At 38.0% G+C, this 26,400-nt stretch overlaps 1 protein-coding gene across 4 annotated transcripts in view; it reads right to left on the bottom strand.

Moving 5' to 3' along the window:
- The window catches only part of ATP2B1 (ATPase plasma membrane Ca2+ transporting 1), a 60,236-nt gene that overhangs the window by 22,143 nt on the left and 11,693 nt on the right, over positions 1-26,400 (bottom strand). For all 4 annotated transcript variants that reach the window (XM_058805812.1, XM_058805811.1, XM_058805813.1 and 1 more), the window contains exons 2-9: positions 11,583-11,988; positions 6,598-6,795; positions 5,519-5,773; positions 5,313-5,438; positions 4,802-4,945; positions 2,441-2,479; positions 1,936-2,097; positions 382-596 (exon numbers count right to left, since the gene is read on the bottom strand). In XM_058805812.1, the coding sequence (XP_058661795.1) occupies positions 382-596; positions 1,936-2,097; positions 2,441-2,479; positions 4,802-4,945; positions 5,313-5,438; positions 5,519-5,773; positions 6,598-6,795; positions 11,583-11,787 (1,344 nt within the window). In that variant the 5' untranslated portion in view covers positions 11,788-11,988. The remainder of the gene's footprint in view (positions 1-381; positions 597-1,935; positions 2,098-2,440; positions 2,480-4,801; positions 4,946-5,312; positions 5,439-5,518; positions 5,774-6,597; positions 6,796-11,582; positions 11,989-26,400) is intronic.

Raw genomic sequence — 26,400 nt, 5'->3', positions numbered from 1 at the left:
AAAAAAAATGCTTTACACTATTTAGTCTTCAAAAAAAATCAATCTAGAAACTTTCATAGCAATTGTTTAACACATCAGCTAGGTAGAAGTTCACATTTACAGAAAACTCTAAGACATCTGTTTATTATAAGCAAATGCTACAATGCTACATACTGAATCAATTTATCTTTAGCTGGTGACAACAGGCTGGCAATGCTTACTGGTCTTGTCAGTGTGTATTCATTCAGAGATGAAGAAAAGTATTGCAGGAGAATTCTCATGCAGTTCAGAAAACAAGAAAAGCTTCTTCCCAGTCTAACATATGTATATATATACATATTTAACAGCTGATGAATATGCCCACCTACCTTAAAAAAATCTATTTGCCCTCTACCTACTTACCTTAACAGAGTAAGCCAGAGATATAGTGACTGCAAGTGGAAGACCTTCTGGTACTGCCACCACCAAGACTGTAACTCCAATAATGAAGAACTTCACAAAATATTGAATATAAATTGGGGTACATTCAGCAAGCCAAGGTCTCTTCTGAACCCAGAAGGTATCAATTACAAAATATAACACAAGGATAATGACTGTGATTGCAGACATCAACAAACCTTGTTAAAAAGAGAATAAACAGTTTTAAGAAATTATCTCACATATTTGGCAATACAGACTGTAGATACATGCAAATACTTCTGCCCTTATACAAGCTGGATTAGAACTAAGGTTTCAAACAGGCAAGTCAAAACGTGGAGGCAGTTCTCAGAGGTGTTCCCGCTTCCAATGCAGTATTTCCTCATGCATTTCACCTAGAAGTACCTAGAAATCTTTTTTTCTCCAATTTAATTGAAAAGCATGGAGCTAATTAGTAACAGGACAGACCAATATGTAAAGTCAATTGACTAAGCAGAACAAGAAGTGAAAAAATTCAGCAGGCCTTCACCAATTTTATGCTGACTGATTCAGTAGAGTGCTTCAGTGCAGTCTCGAAGCAGGAGGACAGGCAAATCCATGCATGAAGTAGATGAGTATTAAGGCTGTGTGGGGAACTACAATGGGTCAAAAGGTACATAAAGGAACACAACACCTCTTGGAAGATATGAAAAAAAATCTTTGATGAGGACAGTAGTTTACAGTACACATATAATGGAATTTGTTTATCTCACTAAAAAATTAATATCACCATACACAACTGCAGAGTGCTACAGCTAAAAGTTTCATTGCTCCATTTCAAGCTGTAAGTGTCTAATGACCCAGATGCTAAAGTCAGCCCTTCTTGAGCCATGATGAGCTGGGCTAGAAGTCTTGAAATTCCTTCGAGCCTAAACCTTTCAACAATTCTACATGGAATATCCTGAAATATTTGAATTAAACCACTATAGACTAGATAACATAGCCTAAATTTTATACTGAACGTCACTGTTGTTTTAGCCTACTTTCAAGCAGAAAATCTACAAAAGATTTTGACAAGGCAGCTGAATATAAGCTGATAGATAAGTAGGAAGTCAGTAAGGCATATGTATTAACAAGGCATATGTTAAGTGGAAAATTCTAAGCCCCTGAAAGTACTAGAGAATCTCGTTGACTGTAGCACATTTTCCAGGCTTCACTCAACTTACAGTTCTCTTGGTACATTGCTAAATGCTGTATCTAACCTAAAAAGATCTTTCATAACAGTTGTCCAATGTTATGAAGCTGGAATTTTCCCTCCTAGAAGCTGGCACTTGAAAGCCTGACTCTATTTAAACTAAGGAAAAATAAAAGCCATCCACATGACAGAGCCTGAGAGGCCATTGGCCTACTCAGGCACAGCAGCATACCTACATGCATTAGAATTTTGCACTTAAGTAGCCAGCCTTGAGTGGTTTGATTATTTTATCTCCTCACAAACTATGCATGTTCCAACTTTTTTTAACATGACATCAACATAAGGAGAGTACTGAGACATTGTACCTGCTTTGCCAATCTGAACTGCAAGCTTTGTGAGTTTGCCTTGGAGAACTGACTTCTCCTTCTTTGGCAAGTTTGCTTTCTTCTTGTCTTTCTCATCTCCATCTCCACCATCCTCACTTTTCAGTGGCTGCATTTCCATGGCTGCACCATCCTGAGCTTTAGCTAGAAGTTAAGATGAAAAAAAAGTTTAGTCATTAGTGAGTCTCTCAAATCAAGGATACCTAAAAAGCTTAATGCCCAGGTCCACTAAATACACGAGCACTGAGAATTATCTTGTATCCAGAGAGGCCACACTACACATGAATGTTTAAATAAGTGTATTGTGTACAGCTGATAGAATACCAGGTTCAGCGAAACATTTGTTTTGGGCAGATTCACTTATGCCATCCTTACCATAAACACTTTGGATATAAGTATTCAATATGCATTTTATAGGGAAGTCTGTATTCATCTACACTCTTAGAAAACAGAGATTGCAAGAAAGAATCAGAGAACCTGCATTTACCTTTGTTACGGTTTTCAACAGCTCCATCTTGCTTTTTACCTGTCAGAGAGGGAAACAAGTTGTGTTTTAGGCTGGCTGTGCAGAATTCATTATTTTATGTTTTTATATAACTACATTACTCTGCTAAAAAAGAAACTGCATTAAAAAAAAAAGTAAAACATGTAAGTCAGTTTACAGAAACAGCTCATGGCACTTTTTGGACTTTACTTTTCACATACAAGACTGCTGCAGTGTTCATCTACCATGGTTAAGTTTGCACATGGTTAAGTTTGCACAAATTACTGATATTGACACTTATGGCTTGTGAGGAAGATGTCAGGATGTCTTCACAAAACGCATCCTGATGTGTTTTTCTAGGAAAGATATTTATGACAATTCAGTGATTCTGGTGGCCTCCATCTTGCTGTATTCTTCCAATACTTGCCACCAGAATCTGACTACATCTGTAAATAAACTGCAGGGTCTCACTTTGAGAATCAGTGCTTTTGTACAACATTGCAGAAGCTACTGTGGTATAAAATATTCATAAATCCATAGCAAAGCTTAGTGGAGGTACAGCACTGGATTACTATTTACACAAACATAACCATAAATCTGCAGGCAATGTACCAAACATGACGGTGAGAACAGCTCAAGTTCATAATAAAATATCACTCCTACCTGTGTTCAGAAATGGGGCTCAACAAGAGATCATAAAGAAGGGCAGCGAAATAATGAAAGAATTTAACAAGTGAAATATTAAAGGTTGGACGACTAACACATCATGTGTTGTTTTGGGGGAGCTTAGAAAGTGACAAGCTTTATTTCTAAGTAGAGAAAGCAAGGGTTATAATTACTGTTTGTGATAAACTGAAATGAAAGCACAAAATTGAGCAATTTAGAACAAAACCCAAACATTTTCAGAATTACTGGTAATTCACCAAGTCTTTGGCCTTAGGTTATGTAGACCAAAATTTACAAGAATACTCAAGTAGAAGAAAATCAAATTATCAACCAGCCTGTCTGGCATGACATTTAATATCTCCACTACACAATTATTGTAGACACACTCTGATTTCTACACATAAGATTTCTCCCAGCGTTCTCACAACAGCTTAACAGGAAAAAAATAAAGGCATGTTCACTTTCTCTGGAAGATGCCACCTCAGACTTCTTAAGAATTCATCATTGTTTCCTGACTTTGTACCTCTTCTTCCCTGGTTCCTCTCTTCCTCTTTCAGGAGCGAAGTTCTATATTTGAATTACTTGCAACTGCTTGTACATACATTTGCTTTCACTCTGAACTGTGCCATACACAGCCAGCTAAATATAGTCCCTTTAATCTCCTTAACATTCACAGAGAAGTTAATTTAGTTTAACCTGAGTTTTATCAAGGAGAATCTTATTAGGCACCTAACTTAAGGGAAGGAGGAACCTATCTATCTTGGGAGACAAAAAAACCCCACTAGTGTTTGGGTCCCAGGATACACCAAAACACTGCTTGTCAAGAGACTTCTGCTTTTAGAATAATAAACACTGGCAGAATATTAATAAAAGCTATAATCCACTCCATATCTCCTGTAGCAGCTGGTACTGTTATTTGTTTCCTTCTCCTTCCTCTGTAAGGGGAAGGCACACGATGGCAACTGCTTCACACTAATGACTGCAAGTGTTGCAGGTCAGCTTTTACTTTTTGCTGTCATGCTTGAGCTTGAAGCTAACTTAGAACTTTCAATTCTTCTTGTAATAATTTTTCTAACTTGTAAAGGAACTCACTAGTTTTTTTTCAAGTTTCAAGAAGGGTAAGAATTGTAAAGTATTTGTGGGTTACGACAAGACAAAAAAACCTTCAATCTCAATTCCTGCACAGAGCACACATTTTAGCAATTGCCTATTGAGTTTGAAAGTCTCTGAGAATCTTAAACACATTTCTGTGTGAATTTTCCATTATTGTCTTGTATCCCTCTGATAAAAAGATCACTTATAAGTATGACTAGATACTTATGAGCTTGAACTTCATAATAACTTGTTTTCCATAAACAAGTATTTGCTATTAGACATCAATGCACCTTGAAGTTACACAAGATGAGAGTTTCACTATTTATACATGTTATGTATGGCTGGTTAGCAATTGCAAACTTCCCAGACTCTGACTGATCAATGGGATCTGAAGTTTAACTAAATTCCATGTGACAATATTTAGTAGCAGTGGTGCACTCTCAGGTCACTGGACCCAAGGTGTTTTTCCTGTGAAACCTACAGAAGGTATGAGATTTTTAAAAGCTTTCTGGCTTTGGATGACATGTTTTTATCCAGTAATATTCAAAAGTTCACCACCATCCCCACTCCCCCACCAAGGCATTTTATGATTACTATGCCTACTTTTCTTTTCCTTCTTTTCTTTTTCCTTCTCCTTCTCCTCTTCATCTCCTCCAGCCCCAAGTAAAGTAAAGATGATTCCAGTCTGAGAGTTCACACCTACAGCAGTAACCACCATTCTTCCAGAGCCTTCCATCACGTGTGTACCTGAAAGATTGAATCAGGATTTCCATTGAGATGTGAGCAGGGCACACAAGTACTTTGAGGAAATTAGCTTTCAACCCTGACTTTGACAAAACTCTGAGTTGTGTATATGTACCACTGGCCTCCCCTAAAGCTTTAGCTGCTAAAGATATCTGGAAAGTAAACCCATAAGCAACTACACAAAATGTTTGTCAGTTTTATTGGTCTGATTGCTCCAAAAAAGTTCTGTACTTTGTGGACTGGTTTGGGATAGTTCAGGGAGACAACCTGGATAAAAAACCAATTTGCTAGTTTTAACCACAAAATTTTAAATAACCACAATACCGCAGAAACAACCTACTTTATTCAAAAATTGTCAAATGCTACACACCTGACAGCAGCATAGGATCTCTGTCCAGAGATTTCTTAACATGATCAGATTCCCCAGTCAGCGAGCTTTCGTCAATTTTGAGGTCATTTCCTTGGATGAGTACACCATCAGCCGGTAAAAGGTCACCTACGAGAGATCACTGGGTTTGTTGACTGCAGTTCCTTTTTTAAAAATAAAAGAAAGTTCAACTTTAAAAATATGTTTACCATATTTCACTTGTGCAATATCTCCAACAATTATGTCAGCTACTGGTATTTGGATGACTTGGCCACCTCTGATGACTGTGAATTTCTGTTCTTGTTCAATACGGCTCTGCAATCCCCGAAATTGTTTCTCTTTACTCCAGTCATTGAAAGCTGTTACTAATACCACACAAACTACAGAGAGGAGGATTGCTGCTCCTTCAATCCAACCTGCTTCAGATTCCTCCTCTTCTTCACCAACATTTACTGATCCACATACTGCAGAAAACAGGTTTTAGATTTAAGAAAGTTCACAAAGATATTTCAACAAAGAAAGCTTTGGAAAACAAAAAACTTACAGCTGGTAAATATTTTCCATGCTAGCCTTCTTAGCAATTTCACCTGTATTTCCATAAGGGTAATACACAAAGAAGATAAAGAACCCAAAAGTTAGAGCAACTTGAGGAAGTTAAACCACGTTACTTATCTGAACACAAGAGAAGTCTACATAGAGAAAGTTTCCTGCCCTTATTTTGTTAAATGATGGCATAAGAATGCCAGACTGGTAAACAACATTCTGCTTTGTCAACATATCCAACTTTACATTTGTCTAAACAAACCAGATATCACAGCAAAAATTCAGTTAAATGAAGTCACAATCCCTTTATTTTCTGTTCAGAAGTATAAATATAGCCTCATTTCTTAAATTATAAAGTTACCAGGGTCGTATCACAAATTAAAGAAAATTTTAGACTTGCTGACTCCTTAAAGAAAGCCCATGACTGCAAATCAAACTGCTTAAATATTTGAGGCAAAGCTAAAAAAAACCCCACTTGCACAGAGACTGAATTTCAAACAATTTCTTGTTCCTGCTGCTTGCAATTTACCTTTGGTCAGAATAACACCAGATCATGACCAAGGAAATCTCATGTTGCCCTTTTAAGGCAAGCTAGACTTTTAGCAATGTGCTCTCAATAAGGAACAATAAGCTGCTTTTCCACTGACTTACTGTCTCCCATCAGATTTACAGTACAGGCATGTTGAACCAGAAAAGTCAGTAGTATAATAATAGTAGATACCTACTTTTCAAGAAGTTTACTTACATGATTCATTTCCTCCTGGAGGCTGGTAAAAAGAAAGGCCCAAGGATACTACGGCTGCAATTTCTAATATAATTAGTGTAACGTCCTGTAGTGCTTCCCATACTAACTGAAGAAATGTTTTTGGCTTTTTAGGAGGTATAAAGTTCTTCCCAAAAACTGCTTCTCTCCTTTCTATATCTGCTGGATTTCCACTTAAACCTATTTAACAATAAGACAAAGTTAGTGATACTTACACACATTTCACCCTCACATTAGAAGTGACTGAAGTTTCCCACTCATGGAATCAAGTCCCACTCCACATTTCAGTAACAAAACCAAAAAAGCCACATCTCAAACATAATTATGGAAGTAATACCATTAAATCAGAGTCACTATAGAAAGCCAGCTATATTTCACAATTCTCACCTTGCCAAAATAAAGCTGATGGTCTACCTTCTTAATATGTCACTTAATATGACATAGGAACGGAGTAATAATAACAGACATACCTTTGTTCAAAGTAAACAAGTTTGCAAGACAAGCTCATTAGTAGAGTTACTACTATTGAGACTGAGTAGCACCATAAAGCTTTAGCAAGACCACAGCCCGTGAAGGCAGCTCTGGTTCCCAGTGTAGGGATTCTGTATTCAGACACAACATCCTAGGATCCTAAAAGTAACGTAACATTTATAATGAGATGTTTATTATAATTAAAAAGGTAACTATTATAATTATTTTATTTCCATAATAATTATTATATAAAATACTATTTTAAATGGTTGAAGCTCTCTGCAGGCACCATGTGAAAAGATGCAATCACTTTTATGATGCTGCTTCCACCTGGAATGGTGGTAGTTATTTGTTCTTCTGAAGCTTCACTTTCTATCTCCTCTCACACAGAGAGCCCATGTTTAGCACTACGCTGGGTCTGTCACCTCAGTTTTGTGCCCATCTTCTTTCTTACATGGCATATTTTAGTCCTCCTCTGTCTCAATTCTAGTACCATCCTTAAGGGACACTAGCAGACAAGAGTGAGGGGCCTACATGAAAGCTACAGCATGTTTCACGAGCTTGCCAAGATCTTAAAAATAAAGGTATACCAAGTATTTTCAGTGCAAGGTCATGCACTCAAGGTCTTCTGTGAGCGCATCTCCTGGTTACTCCTCTAAAAATTTCAAGCTGACTAACCCACCATTCAGAATTAAGCTCATTTTTCAAAACAAAATTGCCAAACTTCAGAGCAAAGGTCTGGGTACTTCAATCATATTGACCCCAAGGTTATGATTAGCACCAGCTCAAAGACAATTATTTTCTTAGTAGGAATTTTTTAGTAGCTAACCCAGCTGCTTAGTGATAAATGCATTGCAAACATGCTAGGTAATAAATAAGAACAGCAGCCACTGCAGCTGGCTTTCACAATAAGGGGGGTTTTTAACATCTCTAACAGACATTTCTGAGAATCATCACATATTTCAAGACACTTTGAAAAGGTTACTGAACTGCAAAGCTCAATTCTGAGTGCTAACAACTGCTATGGAACCACTTAACTGAAAAGCAAACTATATGCAGATCTCTTCAAAAGAGAAATTAATTAAACATACTCTGTGTATATGATATATTATATTTATTCTAACAGTCTTCAATTCACTCTGAATTCATGTATTTGAAGGTTTAATAGAAAGGAGAAATTGTACTCATTAGCCATAACCTTACATTTCTTGCAGCTCAAGCTTTAAGGTGCTTACTTTCACTTCAACTCAAAGAGCACTGCAAGACTATTTTCAAAATCAAGCTATACATTACAGGATCTACAGAAACTCAGGACAGTGTGGGCATTCCAAAACACTGGGCCATATTGCTATTTTGCAGAAGATACTACTTCTCTATTCCTTTAACATGGGCAGAGTTTGGAAATTTATTTACATAATATTAGCAACATCACCCTCTTCCTCCCTTTCCAGGGTACCACAGTGCAGAACATCAGAAGTATACAACAAAGGTCCTTGAAAAATGAAAAGTGGTTCCAAATGAGGCTATATAAAGTCAAGCTACTATCAGAACCACTTAGTGAAGATTAGTAAATAAGCCTAGCAAAGATAAAAAGCATTTGTATTTTTAGTATACACTATAATACACCATGCATCATTACTGAACTTGCTACATTTACCAGACAGGTGGTAATTTCGCAGTTCACAACCTACAGTCCTGAGATCAAAACTACTGCCATTGTATTCTTAATTATGTGTCCTAACAAGGGCAATTTATGTTATTTGGGGTTAAGTTTGAAAAATATTAGCCAAGGGACTAGTTAATGCTTCATATTCAAATTTTAGTAGAAATATCTATATCTGTCCAGAATATTAGACAGACTTTTGCTACTAAAGATAGGTCAAACATTCATTTTGCACATTTGCGTATATGTAAGCAGTAAAGTCTGCTCAGTGTCCTTTTTTTAAGTAATACTGGTAAAGGATTGTTCGAATTTCTAATTTCAAATCAGATAAGTTTGATCCAAATTCTGCCTGAAAATAGATGTTGTCTTACATTGTCAACAACTTCACAGCAAGAAACAGAACAAGCTGGACTCATCCAGTGTGTACCATGTCAGAACTACCTGTACTTTTCCTGTGAAGCCCCTGGCAATTACATAGTGGTAAGAGTGTCATGTCATAGAGAAAGCATCTGATAGGAAAAAGTGTCCTAGGGTTTTGCAGGTATACACAGGAGGTTTAAGAGAGCCAGTATTAGTGTAACAGGTAACAGTTTTCTGTAAGATCTTCCCTAGACTTTTTTCTGTTAGTATTGTCTCCCTTTCTACACCTACGGTTAGAATTTGACAAAAGCAGCGACCTAGTTCTACCTTTACAAGAGCTCTCCAGTACTGCCTCCAGAAAGTTTATAGCAGGTTACCTGGCAGGGTGGCCGATTCTCTAAAATTTCATGTTGTCGTTTAGAGTCAAAACGACACCTCTGTTGGATGCTGTTCTAACTCAATTAACCTTTTCTGAGCCTGTTAACATGTTCAACTGCTGAGTCTTTGGTGTGTTTATGAGCTTCTCTCACACTTTAAAAAGGATGGCACCCTTTTATTAAGTCAGTGACTGTACACTGATTGCAGTGTACATCTAAATGTCAAATCCTTTTGAAAGTGAAAGGCCTTGATACAGCCCTCAGTACAGCACAATCAATCTGCAGGAAAGGGCATCCAACCCTTGAGTTTTAGTTCGCTGACATGTGACATGTTTAATAACCTGCATGTTTGTTACATTAAGAGACAAAGTGAACACTGCAGTACACAAGGTATTTATTTGGTGCTTAGTGCCTCGTGGCTATGTAAAATTGTATTTCCACCTAGCTTGGAGTAACAATGGACCTTTAGCCTTGCAGATCACTGTGCAACAGAATTCAACTCTCAGTTCAATTCCCAGTTGCAGAAAACCATATCCCTTTTCACAGAGAAAGGAAACTGCCTTCCAATACTATGCAGCAGGTCAAGAGGGTGATGAGAGCCTGCTGCTCCTGAGGTGTGCTACACTGCTTATACACTACAGTGCTTCACACACATGCACTGTACTTCAAGACTGCCAAGGAACAGAAGTTTGTGCTCCTCGTGTTTTACAAACTTCTTCATCCTGAAACTGGTCTACTCCCATTCACCGGTAGTTCAGCCATGTCAGCTGGCTGAACAGTTTCAGTTTGGTAAGAGGAACCAAATTCATCTACTGATGATTTCAGGAGGCTGAAATCTGGCTTCAAAAGTGGATCAAGCCAAAACATGCTAAATGCAGATGTACCCAGAGGTACCTTACGGCATTAGTAGGCTGCTCTTGGTCCAAGAAGGTAAATCTTTCCATAGCATTTCTGAAGAACAGAAAGCAACGGCTCTCCAGGATTAAGACAGCAGGTATTTTGCTGCTACCAACGTGACACCACATTGGTTAAAATCTAAGTGAGTCTTTAAATGCAGAGACACTACAATTTGCCAAAATCTTGATTTTGGTAATTTTCAATTACTCTCAACAGCAGGAATTCACAGTAAGTTTCAGTTGATGTTTTGACATATTTTGATTTAAGTACAGTTTACTGCAAGTACTACAGTATGTAGATATTACAGTACCTTATGCAGTATGATTTCCATCTTTCACAAATACACTTAATAGTTTTTATTGATATGGGAAGAAAGCCTTCTAGAAAGTTCTCAAGAAGGAGACTTAATAAATTTATTTACTTATTTCTTCACATTTGTACAGTCTATCTCAGAGTAATAACTCTAGATAGTAAAAGCATGGTGTAGCCACATTTTACAGAATGCCACTAAGTGAAACATGGTAAAGACTCCATCAGAGATGCTTATTTCTAGGGAATAAGACTGTGTAATCACTTTGCAAACCTTCCACTAAGAGTAAACATCAATGCTTCAAGTTATATTGATAGTTATTTTGGACAGTTCAAATGAAATCTACAGAATTCTGATACTACGGAAATACTGCAGATTTAAAAACTAGATCTTACTATTAAGGATCCAATAGACCACAAACACATAATCAGTTTTAAAAATTGCTGCATTAGCAAATCCAAGAACTAGGCAGCCACACAGAAGCATTAATAAGCCCTGCATTAGAATATTAAAACCCTAGGCTCTACAACAGCGTGATCTGAATTAGGAACTATAGGTCATATGAACTATTCAGAAAACTGGTGCTTTCACAGTGAGTTGAACACTGCTATGTTGCATTGCTGTTTCATATGTGGATGTCTACATCAATGAACTTTGTTCCAAGTGGAACTTCATTAATATAACATCTCACATGCAGCTTGACCAACTGAAAAAAAAACTCTTGCTTACTTATTACCATGGAATACTTCTGTCTTAAAGGAACAAGAAGCAATATTTTGTTATGGTAGCTAAAATGCGTGTACAAACTTTGTTCTATTAAAGAAATCAGTTTGCTTACTAAGCCTTTTCCTAAATGGAGTTTCCTCAGTAAGTGTTAGAATTTACTTACCTTCATTTGGTGAAGTTTTCAACTTTGTACAGATGCCATGTACATCACCATAGCATTCCTGTATTTTATGCAGTGCATCTGCAGCTCGAAGTTCCATAAGAGAACGGAGCTCTGCAAGAGTAACTCCAAAATCTCCATGATTAGATTCTTTTACAGCATTTTTTACGCTGCTATATGCAACCGAGTTGTTTGCCATGTCACCCATGATGCATGCAGTCTTTAGCGTAGACAGTTTCCAGCAAGGAACAAAATTTCAACTCAAAGTAGTTCCAAAAGGAAAATAAATCCTTTGGGTATGAAGACAGTCAGGAGAGCAGACACATCACCCAAGCAAGAGAGCCCGTCTGGAGAGATATCTTTGAGGTTGTCCCATGGTGCGTTCTGTTCCCCAAAAGGCATGTACAGTCTAGGGAGAGAATAGATAGACGTTCAGTTACATAACAGCTATACTGAAATGCATTGTAAGACAGTCCCTACTCTTGGCACTAAGGTTACAGAACAAATTTCTTTTTTCATTTCCTATAATATTTTTAGTTTGCATTCTGCAGACAAGAGCGACAAGGAAGAAAATGACTATTTCCCACCCCAAAGCAACCTTGCATTATTGGATTTCCTTAAATCATTAACTTTGTAACAACTGTTGCCTTTAACACTGGCATTTTCCTTCAAATGTCCATATGGTTCATCATCAAGCAGCAACCTTTAAAAATACCTAAAATTAAATCTGTTTCCAGGGAAATGAAACTTGTAGCATCCACAAGTGATGTCACATGGGGAAAGAACATGCTCAAGTTAAAAATTCCCATTTTCCAACGATGCACTCACCTCAGAGTTTGGGAAGAGCAAGATTTTTTGTGTTCCCATTAATTGGTTTGTGCAAACCTCAATTAAAAACTTCAACACTCAGCTAGCCCACACATGAAGTACTTTTGTATTCTAAGTAGGATTATATCTTCAGGCAGACCTAGCTCTTAATAAATTTTTATGTCCATACAGTTTTAGCCCTGCTCCAGCCCACTTCATCACAACTTAAGCCTTGCACAGTATCTCCATGTAATTCTTTGAAGAGAGGGAAAAATTGCACAACATCCCCTTTCTGCAGAAGGGATGAGCAGACTGAGAGCAGTTCTTCTGTCTGATGATCAATGTATTTATTGTAGTTGAGAAATTATCATCTAGCCACAGGATCTGAACTTGCACAGGCATTCTATATCTAATTCCCACTCAGCAGACACAGCTTGCACAAGATGTGCAATGCACGCACAAACTCCTCATGCCTGTGTGAGGATTTGCTGTGTGCCAAAACCAGACTTCTGATCACATAAATCAGCTTTATTGGCATAATGAAGTGCAATGAGCATGTGTAACAACATATTCCCCCACAAAACATCACTGCCAGGCTCAGATGAACAACAACTTGGACACTTCCAGGTCAACAAGACCCTCAGGTGTCATATGCCTAGCAAAGGCAAAAATATAAAGGCAAAGCATCAGCGAGCAAAATATCTCTAGCTACTTCCTTGCCAGGTTAGAGGACTGTTTGGCTGAACTGCTGAGCCTATGTTGAAGTAAAGGTATAAGCACCCAATTACCAGAAGTTTACAGTCTTGGTTCCAGGAAAGACTCAGATTTCTGCTCTGGAAATAATAAGTTGCAGCTATACTAAATCTATCTACCATTTAAAGCACCGTGGCACAGTACCTGGTTTGCCCTGAGAGCAACCACTGACACTGTAAACCCCTGAACTGATGCCACCTGACCACAAGTGACAGACCCATCTCTGGCAGAACTATGTCTTCTACAGCAACTGCTCTTCTCTTCCTGTCACAGGAGGTTCTGAGAAAACCACCGTCCATGGCTGTTTTCCAGAGAGTGACAAAAAGCATAAAGCAATCAATATTCACATGCATAAAACTCCCAACATTCTATAACATCATAAAATATCTTAATTTTAAAATAATTTTAAATCTTCATTGTTTTCTCTGTCACTTGCAAGAAAACGTTGGAACAGTTGAAGAGTCCATGATGATAGTGTTAACCTGCATGCTAGGATATAGTCTTGATTAAGACTCTAATGAGTTCTGTTAGAGAACAAGTGATCCTGCAAGTGAAGCATTTCATGCAAACCATGTATGAAAGAGTTTTCGTTAAAGACATGCCACATTGTTATCCAATGCCCAAAAGCTGGATGCTGCTGTCCAGCTGGTAGCCTAGGAGGATTTATCAGCTGGCATCTGATCATAAGCTATGACAGTATAACAAGAAGCAGATCAGGCAAATGAGTTTGTATAGCTATGGAGAAGATGCTGCAGCTGCTAATTAAGCAAAAATAGACCAAGCAGAAGGCCCCACAACCAATTACATCAAACTTGATTCAATTTTAATTAAGAAAAGCTCTGTTCAAGCCTCTAGCAGCAGCCCTGTTCTTGATGCCCAAATACACCCAAATGCAAGAGAAAAGGATAGAAAAAGCTATAGCTCTAGTCACTGTTCACTTGTCATCAAAGTTTTAGGACTTTCTCCATATATATGCATAGAGTGGGCCAAACTTGCTTTCATATGCAACTAAACTGAAGAGCAGTAACTCTACTTAATCATAACTCAGTGTGCTTTGCACTCCAGTTCAAACTATGCATCTATATCAATTTTTACTAATAAATAATAATCCATATTAGTCATTAATAAGTTTATACTGAAGGGGGTCCTCCTATGCTCTAAATTCCATCCTAACATACCAACAGACCCCTAGGGTTCACAGGCAAATTCAATAAGCATTCATTAACTACAAAAACAGTGCAGTTCTACAGATCAGCTCTAGTAGTGATAACAAATTATTTGGTACATCCCTGTTAGCAAAGAACTGTGGAAAATTGAAAGGGACAGTGTGAAGACTTTAAATTCTGAATACTGAACAAGTGCAGTATTGCTCCAGATTATGAAAATTTGATTAAACATTATCAATTTTTACACAAAATCAGACCAGGATCTGCTTCAGTAGTCCATTTTTACCAGTCATTTCAACAGAGAGCTTCAACAATAGCTTCTTGTCATAAGGGTACAGGACAGACTTAGTCTAACACAGATTTTTCTGTAAGAATCAGCAAAGAAACTTTCTTTAAGAAATATCCTTAATGTAGTTTTGATGTAAAAGCTTGCAACATTCAATCAGTTCCTGTTACAGCAAGTTCCAAGAGCGCACTTTTGTAACATCAGTGGCGATGCGTAATGAAACCATTATGACAACTTTAGTAGCATAAAAGGAAGCACATTTTAAAGCTACAAAGATCATCTAATAGTATTTATCTCCTCGACTAATTAAAAATATTTTATTTGTTTTGACCAGTGTTTCAGTTCTCAGTTATTGCATCAGTCAATGAAATAACTGAATAGCATGAGCTCTGAAGCACTATAGTTTAAAGCAACTCACCTCAAACTTCCAATCTGTTAAGATCTCAAACTTTAAATTCAGGAAACAGTTATCAAACTAGAACTCATTTATACCCAATGCTGAAGTTCCAGCCTATTTAAAGTTTAATTCAGTTAAAGTTTTGTGTTAGTTTCCAGCTTAAACAAGCTGCATACAAAATTATTAAGATGTCTATCTTTCATTGGACACATCAACTTTTGAATAATACTTTATCATCGACACTTGATTTATCCCTTTATATCAGAGACTAGGAATAACTTTAAAAGCTATTCTCTGTCACAGAAAAGTGTGACAGAGAAAAACTTGGCTCAACTTGACAGAGAAAAACAGACTAAAAAACTTGAACTGCAGAGGCATATTTCAGTAGCAGCACATACTCTCAAAGGTAGAATTCAGATACTTATGTAAATCCCTCTGAGAAGACCTTGCTGCTCTTTGGTTGTAGTAACTTCACTGACACATCATATCATTGTAGCTGCTTAAGAGGAATAACTTCCTTGCCCAAATCAAATCACTATTTATTGCTAAAGGACTGTGTTGTTACCAGACAAAGACACTAATTCAAACCCATAACCCAATAAATAAAGGTTAGACAACTTTGCCAGTGTTGGAAGTTCATAATGATAAGCTTCTGTAGTTGGACTGGAGAAAGGAAAAGCTCTAAACAGAAGTCTACATGAAGAGATGCTCACCAAAGCATGAAGAGATTACAGATTACTTATCTATTTAGTGCTACCAGAACATTCTGCGCTGACCAAATTAAAAGCTGCAACATGTTTTTTGAAGTGTTCCTGTAGTGGCACAATTACTATTGCCTAGATGCACAGGACCTAGCGTGCCTTAGACTCCTATCCAAGCTTTTCCTATGATTACATTTACATTTAATACTTGCTTCACTAACCTACAAGGAGATACAATTTTCTTAATATTAAAACACTTAAGCACACTCATACCTCAACAGTCAAAGCTCCAGCAATTATAAATCTTGTGTCATTCAATTTAATTTATACATCTGCTTGAACAGTATGCATTCAGATATTGAGCATTAGCTGGTAGCATTTGACCTTCAGCAACACACTAAAACTGGGCCCTGTAATATAGGAAAGGGCTTGCAAAGTGATTATCTCAGGAAAGCCTTTGTTTAATCTAATTAGTACAATGAATACCAGACAGATCTGCATATCAAGAAGCTGTTGTGATAAAAACCATCCCATATGTTTCAGTTGTCATGCCTTTTAACCTGCCTACAAAGGTTAAAAGATATTGAAAACGTATTATATGCTTTTGCATACTTCAGTTTGGGTGTGATCCACAGCTTCAAGCCATCACATAACATTGCAGGGGTGGGGGAAAGAAAGAAGGGAAGCTGTCTGCAATGTTATTATAATGGAATATTATTACAAAGTGTAACTGAGAAAGTAACCTGGAAATCAAACTGAAATTGACTGAGGTTTTGTGCTCTGAAGGGTCAAACTTCTTGCTGTAAGAGACAGATCCTCCCACCTACTTGACAGGCTACAGAAACTCACCAGTTGTTTCACAAGGAATATGAATGAATTCTAATGAGGCAAAACATAAATACAGAACAGTATCCTTTTACAAGTCATTACTGAACAAACAGGAGTTAAATAACTTCAGTGCCGTGCTATTGTTTCAGAGCAAACATCTCAGCCTGGTTTATGAAGAGACATGTACAAGAAGACTGAAGAACTAAGAGGCAAAGGGCACAAACAAATTTTTTAGCATACCATCTTGAGTCTATGTCAAACAGTGTTGCAATTACAAGTTTCAGTCATTACAGCTTATGTGCTATAAACAGTAAACTCATCAAAGGTCATGACTTTTGCTTAGTTTTCAAAGAGAAATCTGATTTAATTCTGAAGCCTAATCTCCTGGGAAGCAGATGTACTTACCTATCTGAAATAAAAACTGGCCTAGATTCTGCATTGGATCTAAACACCGGGATTGTCCCTGCTCATTGCAGGGAGGTTAGACAAGATAACATTTAAAGGTCTTTTTCAACTCAAATTATTCTGTGATTCTGTGATTTATGACACTTAATCTAAGGGATTTCTGCTGCCTACTGTGATTGACACCTGTAGAAACCATTTCATCCATTGGTGGTTTCTTTCCTTTAAGACCCTAAATTTATTTCTTATTGAAATTATAGCCAACAAATTAGGATTTCAGTAGTCTGAAGTCAGATTAGTAGTAATACAAATCAGCAGTGTTCACACACAGGTTCTGCATAATTTTCCTCTTGTTTTGGTAGTAACAAGGAAAAATTGTACAAGCCTTGAAGGTGAATTATTATGGCACAAAGGACATAAGCTTCTCTTACAAAGCAGCTTGGTCCACAGCCTCTGCCAGGAGCCCAGCAAGCAAGCAGACATTTTGTTCTGCCATGCACCATCTGAACAGGCCTGTACTGCCCTGCCTTGTCCAAGCCAGGGCCTCTCCCCACGCACTAAACAACTCAGCTCCAGCTGCAGTGACATCTGGACTCAGAAACAAGATCAGAAAGTGCTGTAGGAAACTATTTTCTCAAAGAGTTTAAACCAATCATTAGCTTTCTGAGGTAACCAAATAGATATTACTGATCCAAAAATAGACAGACTGATGCGACAAGAAGGGCTTCAGAAAATCTGTGACCACTTTCAAGAAACATCAGACTTTGAGACATACTGGAAAATCCCAGAGGACAAAAGCAATGTGATCATCATTAAAGAAAGCAACAAGTGTTCTGTGTGTTTGAGGTACTAGGGTTTCATAGTCACCTATTTCATATCACATTGCTGGCCCGTCCACAAGATGACAAACACTTAAGACAAAACCATGCAAAAGCGTCAAGTTTGTAACCACTTTAAACCACTTTTCTGCAGTCCACAGCTCTGATCAACACTCAGGCAGCTTCTCTCCTCTCCACCCACAGGCCCTGAAGCTTCCTTCTCTGTACTTCTTTTTCCTAGGTTCATCTACTTTCTGCTCTGTGATGACACTATAAACTAAAGGCTACATTCAAGAGGACTTTTCGCAATGAAAGGTTACTCCAGTTTAAGACTGTAATCCCAGTGGAAAAAAGTTTTAACCTCTAGATGGGACTCTGTCCCATCCAGAATCATTTTGAGTGCGTTCAAGCACCTAAAATGTATTTACTGTGTGTGTCAGCTTCCTCATCTAACTTGAAGTGAGTGAAGCTGCCAAAATTTGGATGAAGGCAGCTGATGACTGAAGGCAAACCTGCTGGTGTATAAAATGCAAGAAAAAAATTTTGCCCAAAGCCCATCAATATTTTCCTTTCCTTCAGATCCACTGAGTTCAAAATAAGATGACTGAGGATTTCCAGTCTCTTAATCCTGCACAGTTTAGGATAATTATGCTGTAAATGAAGTTCTTTTAACAGATCTGTCTATAGCTAAATATATAAACCTAAAAGTGGGTTTAAAAAAAAAAAAGTAGTAAAGTCATCCATTAACAAATATTCACATTACTAGGTTCATGAACAACTTACCACACTTTTCCCATCAACATTTGTCAAAACCATATTGACAAAAATGACAAGACAAAGCTGAACTTTTCCCAAAAGAGATAGGGTGGTAGCATGGCAACCAACTCACTAAAATTATGCATCATAGGACTACAACAGAGTTCACTGGCATTCCTAAAGTGCAAAATGTGCTCAGGTCACAAACCTTGACAGGTGTGTGTTAAATGAGGCATATGACATCACTATATGCAACTAAGTTTCAAGTAAAGGTGAAGTGAGATGGTACCAAATTTCATCCCACAGAGATGGAGTTGGGATTCCTGGATTTCAGCTACTTGTTGTATTTAGAGCTCAGTGCAATGCATCCAGCTGGTCACTTCTGATAATGTCAGCAAGCCAGCAGCTGACTCCATCAGTTATTCCTACAGGTATGACTTGTCTTGAGAAATGTTTTCACCTTTTTTTCACAGACTTATATTTACCATTTCATCCTGATTTTAACACTCCCCATTTTTTTTTTCAGAAAGTATTCTTTTATGTTAGTATCCACTTAGGCAGAGCAGTAGGCTTTTGAGTGTGGTCATGCTTCATGACAAAGAGATGCAAAAAGCTCTTTAGATTTATGAGCCTTCAGGCAAAAGGCAAAAGTCCATTCTTACCCGATTTTTCTTGTATTCAGAAAACTTCAAAAGAGATTTAAAATTAGTTTTAAAACTACTAGGAAATATTTATGCCTATGAGATTGAGCCAAATTACTTCCATAAAGACACTATGCATATAACCAATTCCTTTCTATTAGAGCAATAAAAGTAACTTAGGCAAAGCTTTAAGGCTTTTCTGGCTACTTTGGACTAGCTTACTGCTAAGTACAAAGACTACCACAAAATACTCTATTATGCTCATTGAACCATAAACAGGTAATATACAAATCGTGATATTAATGTGGTACAGGATCCATTTATGATCCTCAAAATCACCATTCCAACCAAGCAAGTGTCTGGAATGTAAGAAAAATTAAACAAAAGCCTCAGGTCTGGTCACACATCCCAGTGAGTCCACACTATGATGCTAAATTGGATGTATGTTTTGTCCTCTTGTGTTTAAAGTTTAAGAAGCATCCCTTTTGGCCTGTAAAAAGCCAGTCTGAGAACCTTCAGCTACAGATTTTTCACAAGCCTTTTGGAAATACCATACCCCAGTATACCCTTATCCTCAAACATTTAAAGAGCCTTATTTCTTCAGAAATCTAGTTTGAAAGCTATGCTAGCTTCACCTGAAGCTCATTAATTCCTGCCTGCCAGAAATACACCAAATAAACTGGCTAAAAGAGTAATTCTGAGAAAATCCCTGCAATTATGTTTGCTATTTTCTCTTCCTAAGGAGACAGAGGGTTTTAAAATTCAAATATCATAACTAGTCCACACTTGAGCAGCACTTTGAGAAATACTCCACAACTTTACTCCTCCTGCTGGTTCTGTAAAGAGGTTCAGGGGTCCTTTTGGCTTGTGTTTTTTTTTTTGTTTGTAAGGGCTTTTTTACCTCAATATTTGAATTTGAGAATCCAGTATATGGCTTTGCAGAAACACAAGAGTGAAATCTCTCACAAAATTCTTTATTATGATTATACTGGTCATTCCTTTAGCTCTCTTTGATAAGTTTTGAGATCTCAGCTCACTGATCCATTCCACTGGGCCTCCTCTTTCTGGTACAGTGTAAGAAGCATGTTCAGTAGGCTTCACCTCATGGTATTATCTGACATATTTAATGATTTTTTTAAGCCTACATATTGCTTCATCCTTCAGGGACTATCCAGTTTCAAAATTAGTCCTTCCTCATGATAATACTTTTCCATCTCTCTGAGGTCTGACACCCACTTAAAGGCTAAGTTGTCATGCTCCCTGCATTGTCACACACTTCTAGCTACTCCAAAGTTTCTCATTTATGCAGGGTTGGTTGCTGCTCTGGGATAGTTTTACACACATCGAAGCATTACTGCAATATAGCTATTGGCAACTGTGTGTAGAATGATGGTAAATTAACTGCTCTGTGATCAGTACACACATGACAATCCCATCTCCACCATCCAAAATAAGACAATAAATACTCTAAGGAGCTTGTTTCTTTAACACAGACAGGGAATATATAAGCAGTGTTAGCAGACAGAATGCACAAAGCTGAGATTCCCATCGCAGCATTTTGTAACTAACAGAGCAGCAAGTCTGTCACATCCTCAGGTGACCAAAGGTATGGCTGTGCTGCAGTGACACGGTGTAACACTCCCACTCACAGGTCCTGAAGCAGCTCTCATTATTTGACACTGACAACACTGCAACTTACACCTGCCACCCTTATCCTTTTGCATTGGGAAAAGCCATGGGCTCTGCCAACTGCATTAATGAAGTAACAGAGTATGGGAGCTCTGCTGTTGCAACAGGCACACAGGCAACCTCGGGCCTGGAACACACACTTCTTGTGTGCTTCCCTACTCTTCTTTACAGCACCTCAGCCTCTGAGAAGGTATTTCATTTGGGTACTGTTTTAAGTCCTTCTCTCATGGGATATACAGCACTCCAAATGGTTTTGGCACTTCTTCCTTTACTAATGCTCCTTCCCTTCTTCCTTGCTCCATGTACTTCTATGACCTTTAATAACAATTTTTTTTTTTTCCTAGCCATGAAATCTGCCCCGCTCCAGGATCCAAGGAGCAAGAAAGCACCATGGTGCTTTTTCCCAAGCCTCCACCTTCCCTCCCACTAGCTGTGATGGTAGCTGTGCATTTCATGGTTCCACACCTGTGAGTGGGATACTTGTAGCTGGGTGGTGCAGAAAGCTGTCATCCAAAAAGGATCTCCCCCACCTCAGTGGAAAAATTTAAATAGCAGCATTTCTACTCTCTGAACAAGTTTTCCCACAACACACCAGGAGGGGCTGATTTATTTGTAGAAGTCGCACAAGCAATGTGGATATGTCAGCTTAAGGGACAAGACACACATTCAGCTAATGCTAGAAGCATCTTTATCACAGAACTATATGGCTGCCACCTTAAAGATAACATTAAATCTCCCTTTAAGGGAAGGTTTCTCTTCCCTCTGTTATTTCAAGTTAAAGTGGGTTGAGCAAACCCAGGACACAATTCAACTGGCTTGCCACTAAAAAAATAGCATGGTACATAACTTTTCAGTGAAGGGCAGACACTGGACTGAACAGCAAATTGACATTACTGTCAGACAATGGCTCAAGCAGATTTAGTAAATTTAATTGATTTCCCATGGTAGGCTATATAAAATTGCTATACAAAGTGGCTATGTGCAATTAATAATCACAGCTTCATTTCTGAAGTCTTCAGTTGTGAAGTACTTCATTGTGTATAACTCCTTAGGTTTCTGAGATTACAAAGACATCAGTGCTTGATTAATTAATTAGAAAAAAGAAAGCAACTCAGGAAAAGTGCAAATAAAACCACGCTCCATGATAATATTTGTAAGTCCTATGCTACACAACAAAGGAAATCCCTTCTCCCACTTCCCATAAGCCAAAGGCCTTAAGTCTTCGCTAGCATCAGTGGATCCTAATGCACTTTTTGCACACAGCTCTGCTTCCAGGTTAATTAGCAATCATTCAAATTCTGAGGTGAGCTAGGTGTCTAATTTAGCTCTGGCACACCTCCCCTAGGTGGAGAAAGGCCATGCCTTGAAGAACTCCATCACAACCAGCTGAACCTACTCTGTGCTGAGGATCAGCTCCCCAACTCCATCACTCCCCTGCCCTACCAAAGCACAAGGCCAGCAGAACTAAAGTGGTAAACCAGCAGGCACTCAGATGCCTGCAGCATAACCACCTCAGGCATATACAGTGCGGTGTCGGTCTTCTGATAAGGTAGCTCTGAATCCTCAGCAGCAATTGCTAGTTTAACAAGCTTAATATCTGTCCTTCCAAAGGATGGTATCTGGATTGAGAGCCTAATGCATTTAGCACAGCTAAATGCTCATAGCTCATCTGCAGCTGACCCTCAGGACCAAGAGACAACCCACCCATGAAGACTACAGATCATCATTCTGTCTCAGCAAGGTCAGACCTATTTTGTTTCTTCTACAGAAAGCTACCCCCCACAAGTGTTTGTTTTGCAGTGGCACATTGCTCAAGTTGTACGCTGTTACAATCATGTTGTTTCTAGTGATACCAAAATCATACAGTATCTCTGAAGAAAAGGGACTGGGAAAGGCAGTATCAGCTTCTCAAGTGGCAAACCTCGAGCATCCTGCTGAAATTGTGCATGTTATAACTGCTGATGGCACAAACTCTTTAAATAACCAAGATCTGTATGTTCAGCTCATGGCTTCCAGCAGACTCCCTCAAAAGGACCAGCACCATTGCACGTCTGACTGTATCACACCTCGGCTCAGCATGAGATTATTTCACTATACAGCTGAGTAGGGGCCCACAGACCTTGTTAAGTCAGAAGCCAACTATATTTTTAATCTAAATTCTGCAACTCACAAATTTATCATATGCAACACACAGGAAGAACAGAGTAAGGAACACGAGAGCTTCCTCTAGCCTGAGGCTAGTAATACTCAGTGAAATGTCTGTTTCCCCAGTGGAAGGAAGTGACTGAGAAGATAAAAGTATCATGAAAAAAAAAACAAAAAATGACACGGCACCATGAAGCAAAACATAGCACAAATTACCCAAACTCTCACAGTTAGGGACTCAGTTTTTCTGAAGGTAATTTTAGGAGATTCCTTCTCTGGTCCTATTGCTCCACTTTCCGAAGCAAACTCCTGTATCCCTGTTTTCCTCAAAGGATGCCATCAGCTGGTTTTTCAGCACTTTCAATAGACCCTTAAGCTTGAAGGACACGTAGCATTTGGAGAAGAGAAAGCAGCCTACTAGGAAGCAGCTGTGCTAGGACTGTTCTCCAAAAACCTGCTTTTCAGTTCCATTAAGGATGATTTATTTTCATTAGTTTATCAAGGGAAACATAGAAAGAAGCCATCTGAAAACCTCTATAATTAAGCATTATTTCAGTAGCCTTTCAAAAAAAATCCTATCTGATGTAGACAAGAGTTAGAAAAAACTGGTGCAAGCATGTAATCCGCTAGTAACAAGTAGCAGACTTGTTATTCACACTTTCAGACCTGAGGTAAGGAAAGCACTGGTAAGGAAGATGAAGAGAAAGTTAATGAATAAGTCCTACACAGTGAAAACCAACCATACACCTAATTTCAAAGTTGTTATGAATTTGGGTCATTTAAGTTACACACAAATTCAAATCTGTACACTATGACAAGCACATTCACAGCCCAGTTCTACCATGGTCTCTAACGTATTAACTTTTTAGCTTGGTTTAGCAACATTTGTTTTCCATTTCCTCCTTTTCTCAAGGAAAGGGATGCTCTAAGAAGGACAAAAATTCTATACCAATGGACTCTTCATATCTATTCAGACATAGCAACACAGCTTATAAAAAATGTTCCCAGTTCACCTTCAGACAAAAGCCATGCATTATACTGAACCTTTATAAGTAGTTTTGTATGTTGCACTCAGACTTGTTACCAGTGTCTAGTAGCTTGCTCTAGGTTACTAACTGCAAGTTGCTACTTAGTGTGTCGTAACCCTGCCAAAGGAATCAGATTTTTGCACATGTATCCATTGCCTTTGAAATCTTCTGCTCTAACCAATATAGCATGAAATTAGGGTAGGGGTTGGTTTGTTTGGGGTTTTGTTTGGGGGGCTGATGGAATAGCTAATTTTGTTGGTGTTTAAACAGTTATCTAATAAAGGAAGCCAGAAATGTGATCAAAGAGCATACAGTCAGAATCCAGAATCAAACTAAGTGTAAAAGAACAATTTTAGGCAGTTACAGGGCTGTCTGTCAAAGTCACAATCGAGTTTGACGTGTGATGCTTCAGGCACATAATTAAGCTAAACAGCTTTCAAGACAGCTTTCTCAAAACTGAAAAAGTAGGTAGTTACTAAAACTTTACCTTGTTGTTGAGCAATTATTATTAAAATAAGCCATCAGCTGTCACAAGCATATTTGCACAGAGCAAATATTTTCAAGTATTTAAACAACTGCATCATGGCAAAATTGCCCACAGGAAGCCTAAACCAAGCTATTTTATTATTTTAAGATATTTTAAGATCAGGATTCTCTGACTCTTTAATTTGGAGATTCTGAAATGTACTATTAGGTTCCTAAAAACTTGATGCATTTTCCTGTGCATGGAGAATCCTCCATTGTTCTTGTTTGACAAGACCAGGGTGGAAGGCAGACATTGCCGAGCTAAATTTAATGGCCTATATTATGGAGGTCCACAATTTTTGGTTTACTTGCCAATTTATATGATTATTAAAATGGAACTTTGCACATTAAAAAAAATATTGAGCATGGTAGTAATACTCTGAATTCTGATCATAAGCCAAGTCACAGGGATAAACTTCAGAAACTTAATCCACCATAGCAGGGGGAGGAAGAGCATATCTGGTAGGAGGAACTCACTTGTTTTGAGAAGATGACTTGTTCTAACCTCAATGTGAAGGCCTGGGCAACTGTCTGGTTTTTTGCAGCCAAAAAGCCCCTTCTAAGTACAGCAATGCCTGAAGACATCTGCAGACAGCCACAGGTACACTCAAAGAGAAATTCAACAGGAGGAACTGCAATGGCTGCACTGAATTCTTAATTGAGTTTGCTCAATTTTTTTACTGTTCTGGAATATTTGACAGTAAAGTGTCTGGACAAAGACTGGAGGGTCTTTGCAGGGTCAAAAATCCAGAAAATCTCCTCAGACTTCACAACCAGAAACCAGACTCCATGTCACAAGGCTCAAACGTTCTTGTTCAGAGACGTTTTGAACTGGCAAACGGTAAAAAGGCAGTTTGGATTATTATTCCACTTATCTGGTTACTGACCAGTATATTAGGGTGGGTTACCCTTTTAGTTCTCTGAAACTGTTAAACTGTCACTGAATTCCAAAAACTAAAAATAACCAGAGCAGTAGTATAATAGAATAATAATACCAGAAAGCAAGACAACAGAATGAACTACATTGGCATGTAAAGATGTCTACTGAATTCCAAGTGCAATTGTTTTGATTATGTTCATAACACCTATTTATACACCAAGACTTCGTTCAAGCCTAAACTTTTTCCATTCTGGCTGAGAATTTTTATATTGAACATCTCTTCACATTGAAAAAAACAAGTAGTCTCAGAATAAGCAAATAAAGGTATATGGCACTCGAATTTATGGAAGTAGATAAGTTTTCTTTCCCCATGTGAGACTTCTAATCATAGCTCTTCATATACATATGGAACACAATCCCTTTACGAGCAGAGCTTAGATGTATAACTAGATGTACAAGTATTTTAATGGACAACCCCATCCAATTGTTGATACACAAAACCAGATCAGACTACAATTACAAAGGTATACACAACACCAGTGTTTACCATTTTAGCAGGAGATAGCATCTGAGACACCTGATTGGCTTTCAGGAACTATTTGTTGACCCATTTTTCAGGAAAATCTCTCTTCTATTCATTAAACTGTTCTTAACTCAGAATTACATGCAGGCATATTTGTAAGAGGTGCTACTCAGCTATTTAAGCTCATGAAAGCTACTTTTGCAGAGCCAGCAGAGGGAGTACAGACATCATTTTACTTATCAGCTGTGAAAAAGATACCTTGTAAGAAAGCACTAAAAGAGCTGTGCCTGCAAATCTAATGCACTTAGTTTAAAGCATGCCAAGAACTTCCTTGGTCTTTCATAGATATGTATGTCAATGGGCAGTAGAGTTGGTATTTCGTTTTGGATCCTCAACCAGCTGTCACATTTTAAAAGTCTCATATCTGATGAATAGCTGGAGCAATTCTAACAGTATTAACAAGTACCATAAAGTCT

This window comes from Ammospiza caudacuta, chromosome 5 (genome assembly GCF_027887145.1).
Source record: "Ammospiza caudacuta isolate bAmmCau1 chromosome 5, bAmmCau1.pri, whole genome shotgun sequence".
NCBI lineage: Eukaryota > Metazoa > Chordata > Aves > Passeriformes > Passerellidae > Ammospiza > Ammospiza caudacuta.
Note: the sequence above shows the minus strand (reverse complement) of the source record. Positions and strands in the feature narration are given on the sequence as shown.